Source organism: Ovis canadensis, chromosome 12 (assembly GCF_042477335.2).
Source record: "Ovis canadensis isolate MfBH-ARS-UI-01 breed Bighorn chromosome 12, ARS-UI_OviCan_v2, whole genome shotgun sequence".
Lineage (NCBI taxonomy): Eukaryota > Metazoa > Chordata > Mammalia > Artiodactyla > Bovidae > Ovis > Ovis canadensis.
In genome coordinates, this window is record NC_091256.1 from 49,383,620 (window position 1) to 49,395,411 (window position 11,792).

General features: G+C 40.2%; 1 protein-coding gene across 2 annotated transcripts in view; it reads left to right on the plus strand.

Moving 5' to 3' along the window:
* Positions 1 to 11,451, plus strand: part of FMO1 (flavin containing dimethylaniline monoxygenase 1) — a 39,099-nt gene extending 27,648 nt beyond the window's left edge. For both annotated transcript variants that reach the window (XM_069544696.1, XM_069544697.1), the window contains exons 5-9: positions 2,626 to 2,768; positions 5,831 to 6,030; positions 7,787 to 8,142; positions 8,812 to 8,884; positions 10,683 to 11,451. In XM_069544696.1, the coding sequence (XP_069400797.1) occupies positions 2,626 to 2,768; positions 5,831 to 6,030; positions 7,787 to 8,142; positions 8,812 to 8,884; positions 10,683 to 11,025 (1,115 nt within the window). In that variant the 3' untranslated portion in view covers positions 11,026 to 11,451. The remainder of the gene's footprint in view (positions 1 to 2,625; positions 2,769 to 5,830; positions 6,031 to 7,786; positions 8,143 to 8,811; positions 8,885 to 10,682) is intronic.
* Positions 11,452 to 11,792: the final 341 nt, after the last annotated feature.

Below are 11,792 nucleotides of genomic sequence, written 5' to 3' on the forward strand. Positions count from 1 at the left end.
AAGCATCCATTCTTAAGCACTCAGCTTTCTTCACAGTCCAACTCTCACATCCATACATGACTACTGGAAAAATCATAGCCTTGACTAGACAGACCTTTGTTGGCAAAGTAATGTTTCTGCTTTTGAATATGCTGTCTAGGTTGGTCATAACTTTCCTTCCAAGGAGTAAGCATCTTTTAATTTTATGGCTGCAATCACCATCTGCAGTGATTTTGGAGCCCCCCAAAATAAAGTCTGACACTGTTTCCACTGTTTCCCCATCTATTTCCCATGAAGTGATAGCACCAGATGCCATGACCTTAGTTTTCTGAATGTTGAGCTTTAAGCCAACTTTTTCACTCTCCTCTCTCACTTTCATCAAGAGGCTTTTTAGTTCCTCTTCACTTTCTGCCGTAAGGGTGGTGTCATCTGCATATCTGAAGTTATTGATATTTCTCCTGGCAATCTTGATTCCAGCTTGTGCTTCTTCCAGCCAGCATGACATGTGCTCTCTCCTAAACCTTGTTAGGACACCAGCACATTACCCATCAGACGTTAAAAAACAAACTATATAATCTTGGGTTTTCCACTTAACCTTTCTAAGCCTCTGTTTTCTTTCCTAGAAACTGAGGTTTGACCTACCTTACCCAAGAGCATATATCACAAATCAAGCAAACAGAACTCTATCAGTATTTGCCATCTTTCTCTATATCCATATTACCAGCCACCACCAATTGGTTATTTCAAATCCATGGATAAATTATTATTAAGGAGCCTTTGAGCACTAAAATTTCATGACGTTAGACTTGAAATGGAGTCCTCTAAACCTCATCATCTCTCTCTCTGCCCCATAGCAGATTTGCATACACCCTGGAGTAGTTGTTAATCGTCACAAAAATTAAATTCATTGAAATTAGTCAAAAAAAACATGTCATCAGTTCTGGAGGCAATTCCAGAAGAAAGTGTTCCAAAAAGTCTTCATAAATATAATAGGTATTACAGCTGGAATAAATATATAACTTCCCAAGGTAACTTATTTTAATTCAGAAGCCATATACATTCAGCTATGTTTGCTAACACAGCCCCTTCACCTAACAAAAGTTCTTGCTCTGTTCTCCTGTAATATAAGTGGGGAAAGTATTAATCTGATAGAAAACTCAGCCACAGAGTCTCATATTTGTCCACTTGTGATCCAAAAAAGCCTGATCCAGAGAGAATCTAAGACAATCTAACATTCACAGATAATTCTATTATTCTAAGTAAACTTGTCCAGCTCTCCATTCCTGGCAGTTTCTTGGATCCATATTGGGTCAAATGTTGAGCTAAGTCAATATTTGAATTTGATTGCATCATTGCTAAATTCAAAATGATCTAGATTGTGGTTGGGTTTTAACTGAGACTCATGTCAGACTTCTAAAGATTTAAGGTGAAATAGAGTTACTGGCCTTGGTTAAGGCCCAATAATGTGCCACTAATGTGCCACAGCATCCATATCCTGAGAAATCACTGAGAATCTAGATGTGCTGTCATATTTTCTTCTTTAAAAAAAAGTTCTTTGCACAGGATGTATTACTTTTGATTGTTTTATGCAACCTAAGAGCACTTTCCAAAACCCTCCACAAGCATTTGATCTTTCAATAAGATTTGGCATCAACTGAGATGTTTTATCTAGTTCAAACAGCTCTGATCCCAGTATAACTAACGTAACTCCTTTTTCTGTGAGCCAACTCTGGCTAACTCAGCAAACCTAGCCTGAGTTACCGTCAGTCACCAAAGTAAACACACAAGGATCTTTCACATAGGGACTGTAATTTTATTTCCTTTTTTAAAAAAAGTTTGGTTGCACTGGGTCTTTGCTGTGGCGCTCAACTTCTCTTGTGTCACATCGGCTTAGTAACCCTGCAGCATGTGGGATCCTAGTTCCCCGAACAGGGATCAAACCTGCATCCTCTGCATTGGAAGGCAGATTCTTGACCCCTGGATCACCAGGAAAGTCCCATATTTTTATTTCTTATTTCCCATATCATCTAGCACAGTGTCTGGCACATAAAAGGTATCCAAACATTTTTCTGAATAGAGTGGAAGCACTGACTCATAGTTCAATTTAACTTCTCTGCTCTTTCTCCTTGCTTATGAAAAGTTCTAAATAATCAAATTAGTAAAGAGTATTTCTGTCCCATTCATTTCTATCAAATTTTTAAAAGTAATGACTTCTTGTACTTCAGCTTAATAAGTCTTAATACCATGATTTTTTTTCTTTCTTTCCTTTTTTTTTTTTTTAGCAGAAAATGGTTTACTGCAGGGCAAAGCAAGGATGGGTGCTCATGCTCAAAAACTGAAATCCCCAGTGGGCTGGGGCCGGGGGGATTTTTTTACAGTGCCATGATATTTTAACTTAGTAATCATCTAGCAGGTAAAACTAGAGGGCCATCTAGTGAGATGGAGTAGGTATCTCCATAAAATAATCACTCACCAATTTCCGTATCTTGCATAATTATGTATCCATGTTTCAGATTTTCTTAAATTGAGTATGCTATTAAAACAACCTAAGTCACCCATCAAAAGGATGTTATTAGCTGAATAATATATGTGTTTCATTCACAGATCTTGTAAACTTTCTGTTTGACTTCCTTTTTTTTTCTATAGGTATAAATACTTTTAAAGGCCAGTATTTCCACAGCCGAGAGTATAAACATCCAGATATATTTAGGGACAAGAGCGTTCTTGTTATCGGAATGGGAAATTCTGGCACAGACATTGCTGTGGAGGCCAGCCACCTGGCAAAGAAGGTATTGTTCTTGGTGTTACCTAATGAGGGGCTTTATCTTAAGATGCATGCCTCAAACAAATGTGTTTGACACCATGATAAATGATGAAAGGAAAAAAGAATTCCTAAAACACACACACACAAACAGATTTTTAGGTACTTTTTTCTTGAATGTTCATAAATGTTACTATAAATTCCAGGTGTCATTTTTCCTCAAAAATTCGGGTTCTCTCACTTCCTATTTTTGCTATTTTCCCAGCCAAAGTAAGTTACAGGAAGCATCTGTTTCTTACTCAGTCCCATGGGTCAGAAAATTCTGGCTAAGTTTTTCTTACTAAGATCTTCCATTTGCTCCTTCCTTTCCTTATTGATTGCCACCATCCTCATCAGTTCCATACCACCTCACATGGGATCTATTACACAGTCCCCCTCACAACAGTTATGGAAAGAGTTACTATTACTGGGGCTTGCTTATTCTGTACCAAGAACAGCACTAAAGGCTTTACTGCATGACCTCAGCCAATCATGAAAACAAGCCACGAAGTAGGTACAAGACTCCTTAACCACAAGCGAAGAAACTGAAACCCAGAGTTAAACAAGCTGCCTAAAGGCACGCCACCAGCAGCTGGTAGAGCCAGTCCTCAAGCCCAAGTCTCTTCCATTCAAAGCCCCTGCTCCTAATTCTGCCTTAAGTGCCTGTACTCCTATCCCAGTCCATCCCCCTAGAACACGACAATCCATCCAGATCCCCAACCACCAACAAACAAATCCTCTGAAAAGACTGCTCTCCTTATGGCACTCATGTTAAAAAAAACTAACAACTCCTCCTTACCTAAAAAAAAGAAAAAATCATAAACTACAGGGCTCTCCATCACCTGGTCCAGATCTGCCACTTTAACTTTATCCTGCGCTACTTCCCACGTGATCATCAACTGAAAGCTGACTGGTCTCCTCTGTGACCTTTCCCACCCCCAAGCTTCTATTTCCCCCTTCATCCACACCATAGCCCTCCCTTCTGCAGTGCCATTTTCTCTTTTATTACAATTTACATTTGCGTTCCCAGATACCTCTACCCAACACAAAATCATCTCTCCAGTATGAATTTATGTAAGAATTGAAATTTACACTCCTCAGATGGCACTTTTATTTCTTGGTGTTGCTCATTACCTTTTATGAGGTTTCTCAGTTGGCACTAGTGGTAAAGAACCTGCCTGCCAAATGCAAAGACTTATGAAACACAGGTTCAGTCTCTGAGCTGGGAAAATCCCCTGGAGGAGGGAATGGCAGCCCCCTCAAGTATTCTTCCCTGGAGAATCCACATGGATGGAGGAGCCTGGCGGGCTACAGTCCATAGGGTCACACAGAGTCAGACATGACTGAAGCAACTTAGCACGGCACAGCAATTACCTTTTATATATAGGTAAAATATATAGTATGTATTATTTATAGTATGTATTTTCTTTCCAACTATGCTATAAACTCATTGAAAGCCATTCAGGCAACAAATCAATATTAGTTGTTGAATTCTGCTATACCAAATGTTGTGCCAGGCATGGAGACTACACGGAAGAACAGAATAATCAAACAGGATTCCTGCTGTCATAGATGGTATAGTCATGGGGAAAACAGATGGCAAGTAAATAAGTGTAAATAATTAGATCAATAATTGCAAGAATGAGGTATGAGGAAATTGGTATGAGGAAAAACAATTGGGAGTGTGTTCCTTTCTGGAACTTTAAGGAAAGAACTCGATGATTGGTTGACTGATTTGGAGAAACTTAGCAATTTGGTAGAGTTATGCCAAAGGAAGGGAAAGGAGGTTCTGAAGCAAAAATCAGCACAGGCCCGTTCACAATGACCACCACATGTGAGTCATACATTACTACTTCTATTTCTCTAACCACTGGAAATTTCTTCAATCTGAAAACATGCTTTGGCACACGCCATTTCTATATTGACAAAGAAATTCCCCTTGTTTCAGAATATAATTCATTTCTACCAAAATATCGTATCTGATTCTGCATCATGATGAAGAAAGGCAGGTGCAAATATGTCTAATGTCAGAATTACCGATGTGCTCGTAATTCTTGCCACCATAAGGCTCCATCATATTATTAGGCTTCCCTGGTGGCTCAGATGGTAAACAATCTGCCTGCAATGCAGGAGATGCAGGTTCTGTCTCTGGGTGGGGAAAATCCCCTGGAGAAGGGAATGGCTACCCACTCCAGTATTATAAAGTCAAACAAAATGTATCATAAAAACACTAACACTCCAGCTATGGCCACCATGCCCCAGTTTATTAGAAGAAAACCAGGCATTAAACCAGTTGTTTTGTATTTGCAAAGCAACAGATCGGTTGACTAAATTTTTCAACTTTTAATAAGTTATACAGACAACTCCTTGTTGTATAGGTTCCAAAGCAACTATTAGCTTAATGAACTATGTCAGCTGGTAAACTCAAATAGTTAAATAATCAGGTTTTTAAAAATCCACTAAAACTAGTTGTATTACTGAATTTTACTGTCTGTTCTAACAATGTTTATGTTGAAACTCTTTGCAGACATCTTTTTTTTTTTTTAAGCTGCACTGCACAGCATGTGGTATTCCCTGGATAAAACTCGTGCTTCCTGCATAGGTTTGATCCAGGAAGGCAGAGTCTGAAGCACTGGACCACCAGGGAAGTCCCTGCAGACAAGTTGCAGTTGCATCCTTGCCCTGCTCTTGTTTATAGTCACTAGCGTACAAAGTTGTTATCACCTGTTCACTATCCTCTCACATGAGATTCCAAGTTCCTATGGCCAACCACAATATATAATTCACCGTGGTGTCTAGCGCTAAGCCTGGCAGATAAAAAGTGCTCAATAATATGTGCTAAGGCATTTTAAAACTCTAGATACTCAAACCATTATCTCAAAAGAATAACTTTAAAGTGGGAGTTAGAGAAGCCAAAACTGTCTTGTCAGGGAGGTATTTTGGGGGTAGCTGGCTATTTGGTGCCTTTCAATTCATGAAACTTCTCTCATCTCTGACAGAACCAGGCCTGTTCACTGTGTCAAACTGAGTGACCTCTTTGATTGCTTCTAGGTGTTCCTCAGCACCACCGGAGGGGCATGGGTGATCAGCCGTGTCTTTGACTCAGGGTACCCATGGGACATGGTTTTCATGACACGATTTCAGAACACATTCAGAAATTCTCTTCCAACTCCTATTGTGAATTGGTTGATAGCAAGAAGGATGAACAGCTGGTTCAATCATGCAAATTATGGCTTGATACCAGAAGACAGGTAAATACGGAGGGTCTGCGCAAGGCTGTTAGGGAGAAGGGGCATTGGTCCTTCCAGCAACCATAATACAGCAACAAGACTGAGTATGAAGGAAAACGTCATATGAATTACTTAGTCATAATGGCTAACTGTTTTTAGTGCTTGGTAAGTAGAATTATGTGATACGTAACTGTCAACAACCCTTTAAAGTAAGCCATATAACCTCCCTTTCAGAGTGGGTATACTAAGACTTAGGGAAGTTCAGTCACTTGCCCAAGTTAATCTCGTACCAAGCAGACTCTGTGACCTTGGCAAGTTACATAAACCTTAGTTGCATCAATCAAAAGAGAAAAATTTGTCTATGACTCTTCCAACAAAAGCAACATATTTGCCTATTTCACAGTGTGGGAAAAATTTAATCCTTCACCATCTTTCAAAGGACAGTGCCTTCTTCCCCTTGTCAAGATGACCTTGATTTCAGTCTTGTCCTTTCAGTTACAACACGTTACTTAGCCCATTAATGAGAACCAGTGACTTTATTTTACTTCTTCATTCATTGACTCTGTACAATGATATTCCATTGCCTGGGTAGCACCACAGCCTGGAGATCCTGTCTGATCTTCCCCTAGATTCCACTGTGGACCAGGATGGATCAGGTAGCACCCAAGCCACCAGGGTTGGCAGGCAGCCCCCTTCCTGCTACATGTACTTCATTCCTCTGGTCTCTTCATCCTTCTCTCATATACCTTCCTCTCTCCTTGCTCTTCTAGTCCTGCTATTGTCTCCATTTTTTCCCTTTCTTACCTACCCCCTTCTGTTGCCTAACTCCAGGTCCCCTAGGAGTTTTAAACTTCACCAGAGCCTTTCCTACCATTAGCTTGATTTAGCCTAAATGGCCACTCGAAAGACTTTATTTAATCCCACAAAGCCTAGAAAATGTAAAAGAAGCTGAGGAATTATAATATCTTCCCTGGTAGATTTCGCTAATCCTTTTTCATTTCCAAAGTTCTTAGAAATACACTATTTCATATGTTCTTCATCCTACCCAATCAACTAACAAGGATGGCAAGTATTAGCATCCTTATTTTACAGGTGAATAAAAGAAAGCCTACAAAGACGAAATGGTTTTCCCAAGCTCTGTTAAGTATAAACATTTGGACACAAAGCCACCCTAACTACCTCCTGCTCCAGAGCTCCCTCCATTTTATCACATTGTCTGTTTCTGTGCATTCGCCATAAGCCCAAAATGACTCAGCTTACTTAAAATCATCTTGCACAGCATTTGCTTTGTGATTCCAAAGACACAGCCAGAAAAGGGTGATTCCAAAGGCATAGCCAGAAAAAGCTAATTCTGCCCTGGTTCCTTTTAAACACATGCATGTTTTCCTTGTACAATTGCTTCTGAGGAGGAAAGAGTTTCTAGCATTTCTCAGCAGATAGAGAAGTCCCTGGTTTCCCTTGTGGTTCTTCAGCATTCAGCTATCTCTAAAATGACAGGGATAGCTGACTGCTAGAATTCAGCAGGAGAAGGAGAGTTAGAGAAAACTCTGACCTTCTTCTCCCCAGGCTTCTAAATTCTTGTAAATAGTAAGCATGGTTCCATCATCCCTCTTGGTCATTCATGAATCCACTCCCACAGAGGTAATTTCCCACAGTACTGTTACCTCCTGCCTAGCAGAGGGGCGAGACACAGAATGAAGAGGAGAAGGGGAGGAGGAGAGAGGGCTGGCTGCATCAGTCCCTGGCAGATCTCTTCCTTGTCCATTTTAATGTCTAGGGTACAGCTAAGAGAGCCTGTGCTAAATGACGAGCTCCCAGGCCGTATCATCACTGGGAAAGTACTCATCAAGCCAAGAATTAAGGAAGTGAAGGAAAACTCTGTCGTATTTAGCAACACCCCGAAGGAAGAGCCCATCGATATCATTGTTTTTGCCACTGGATACACTTTTGCTTTCCCCTTCCTTGACGAGACTATAGTGAAAGTCGAAGATGGCCAGGCATCGCTATACAAGTACATCTTTCCTGCACATCTACCAAAGCCAACCCTGGCTGTCATTGGTCTCATCAAACCCTTGGGCTCCTTACTACCCACAGGGGATACGCAAGCTCGATGGGCTGTTCGGGTCCTGAAAGGTAAGTGTATAAGAAATAGGAGAACATGGGAATTCCCTGGTAGTCCAGAGGTTACAACTCCACATTTCACAGTGGAGGGCTCAGGTTCAATCCCTGGTTGGGAAACTAACATCTCACAAGCCACATGGTGTGGCCAAAGTAAAATAAATTAATTTTTAAAAAAGAAATAATAGAATATATGTGTTCAGTTTACCATGTTATTTTAGATACTGGAAATTTTGACTTTTCCCACCTCCCATCTAAAATAATAGAATTTTTAAAGCAAATCCATCTATTGTTCACTGAATTACAATATCATAATGAATTTGTGCCAGTACAAGCACAGAAGATAAATCATGGATCAAAAAATATCAGCTGCTATTCTGACTGAATCAACTGGTTCAATTAACATTTTAACATTTTAAAAGCTCAATCAATTGAATGACAAATTCAGCCAAGCCAGTTGTGAGGTTCTGCAACATCAAATAAGTAGTGAGGGGATTTGATTCTTATCTCTTCAACTGGTGGCATAATCACCAGGAGTTAACATTACTCTGCTGACATTTCTGCCAAAAGAACAGATGACTAGCTGGGTACTAGAAATAAAAGATGTGCAGTAGTAAAGCATCTTTGCCTGCTAAGTAAGCACTGAAGTTACATTGCATTTTTGTTTATTTGTTTGCTTTATAGGTGTGATTAAGTTACCACCATCAAGCATAATGATCGAGGAAGTTAATGAAAGAAAACAAAACAAGCCCAGTGGGTAAGTTAAATGCTATGCATTCTTTTTGAATCATAACTAAAACTGGTAAAGCAAGAGTAAAGAATGGTGCGAGTTACACTGGAGAAAAAAGAAGGGGCTAGGACTCAAAAGAGGGGAAAAAAAGACTAAGCCAGCCTGTTTAAGGAAAGAAAGGAAAAGGAAACTGAGGTTTTACTGTCCTAAACCATCACTTTAGACCATGGTCATCTAGCACGACTTGGAGACGTGGAGTTTATATTCTAAACCAAATGTAATTAATCCTCATCTACCAGATATTACTCTATACTTCTATCCATAATCAGAAGGCAAACTGTTGTGTTTATCCACTCTGACACCAAAGGGTCTGCTCATTCACTTATTTCAGCAAATCTATGTTCAGCTCTCCTGTTTTTATTCAGACGGCCACTCCAGAGCAGGAGTCAAAACAGGGCCAATGGACCAAATCGGCCAACCACCAATTTTCCTATTTTAAATCACTGGAAAGAAGATTTTATGATATGTGCAAATTATGTACAATTCAGATCACTGTGGCCATAAGTAAAGCTTTATTAGCACACAGCCCCACTCAAGTTTGGGCTTCCCTGGTGGCTCCCTGGTAAAGAATCTGCCTGCCATTATGGAAGACACAGGTTTGATCCCTGGGTGGGGAAGATCCCCTGGAGAAGGAAATGGCCACCCACTCCAGAATTCTTGTCTGGGAAATCCAATGGACAGAGGAGCCTGGCAGGTTACAGTCCATCTGGTTACAAAGAGTCAGACACTCTTTGTCAGACACTCTTTGACTGACTGAGCAGACTCAATTTACATATTGTTTAAGACTGTTTTCGTGTTAGGACAGTAAAGTTGACCAGCTGATGTAGAGACTGTAACATGGCCCTCGTAAACCTTAAGTATTTAGCATCTAGTCTTCTGCAGAAAAACTTTGTCGGCCCTTCTCCAGAGAGAGGTCTCCACTTGTGCTCCGCTTTTTGGCTACCACGAAGGGCCAGGACAGTGGAAGGCAGATGGCCAGCTAGGGGGGACTCTTGCTTTCCCCAACTCCTAATCCTAAAGCACCTCTGATTTTCTCTGTTTTACTGTTTATGTTTCAGACTTTGACATATATTTTTCACTTGGGAAAAAGAAGGGGTTTGTAGCCGAGAAAAAAGTCTTAAAATCACTGCATTTAAGAAACACTTTCCTCCTTCATATTTATTTCCAAACTTCAAATGTTGTTGTATCCTTGTCAAAGTCATAAATCCCAAAATTATAAAAGCACTTTCAGTGTCTCTCAACCTGGGATATGATTTGATCTCCATTATGCAATTCTAGTATAACATAAATCACTAATTAGAACTACATGAAGCAAAAGCTTTTGTCACTTTGGTCAGTCAAGGGATTAATTAATTAAGGATTAATACCAGCATTACACAGAATTTCACCCTACTGAGTTCTGTGATTTTTCACACTATACAAATCAAGCAATAATTGAGTTTCAGGAAGATGTAGAAATAGTAAAATTATGTAAAACCTTTTTTTCTAGAAATTGCTTATCATTTGACAATAGGACTAAAGTAATACTAGATTCATTATCAGCATTTGACGAACCATGTGTACAGAGTGTTTTTTCAAAGGATCTGTCTTGTATTGAAACAATACCATGAGACCATTAGACAGCTATGGGCATGGAGGGAAGAATACAGAAACCAGTTCAAATTGTGTAGCCTCATTGTTTGCTTCTGGCACTTTTACCTGTTCTAAGGTTACCATTACTTAATCTTTCTGTTTTCCCCTTTATCCCAATCTTCCTTTTATAAAGGTTTGGCTTGCGTTACTGCAAAGCTTTGGAAACCGATTATATCACATATGTAGATGAACTCCTGACCGCTATCAATGCAAAGCCCAACTTGTTCTCTCTGCTCCTGACGGATCCACGCCTGGCTTTGGCCATCTTCTTTGGCCCATGCACACCATACCAGTTCCGTTTGACTGGTCCAGGGAAATGGGAAGGAGCCCGAAATGCTATCATGACCCAGTGGGACCGAACATTCAAGGCCACCAAAACTCGAATTGTACAAGAATCCCCGTCTCTCTTTGCAAGCTTACTTAAACTCTTCAGCTTTCTAGCTTTGCTTGTGGCCATTTTCCTGATTTTCCTATAAATAAAAAATTACCTAAATAAACTATCAAATGCACAGAGTAGATGGACAGCAATCTGGTTCCCCCACTGCAACAGCTTTGCCTTCATGACTAAAATATATATCTGAGCAATGAAAGCCACCCCTTCCCCTTCCCTGGCTGGCTCGAGGGCCCACTGTTATTCCTGAGTGTCTCCCAGCTCCACCTGCTTCTAACGCTATAGAAAGATAACCAAGATTTCTGTGCATTTGAAGGCTGCTGGAAGGTTCAAGGTTCATTTTAGAGGAGAGAACTGCCTCAGACACCACTCTGAGCAATTAGACCTCTTTCCTATGTTCATAGATCTCAGTTAAAACTCAATGTTTCATGAAAGAAATACTAAATGGTTGTACTAAAATGGCACTCTTATGGTATCAGCTGATTAAAAATAAAAAGAAAGAAAAAGCCTAGGATTATTTTTGAGTGGTCTTTAATTCTCTTTTTAAGAGTTGGGGAAAAGAGAGAAGGGGATGAGAAGTCCATTAATAAAGACCATAAAAGGATGGGAGGTGTCAGTGACTTGGTTGGAGTGTTTCTAAAGGAATGTACCTGCCTAGAAGTGCCCATCTCCCTAGAATGCACTCTTCAACCAAATAGAGTCTCCAGCTGACATAAGAACAAACCCAATCAGATCTATTCCACAGAAAGCAACCACCTCCACCACCCACTCTTGGAACCGGCCTCCAGCACCCAAAGGAAAAACACCTTCCACTCACATACACCTTTATAACTCTGCTTAAAGAGGCAAACG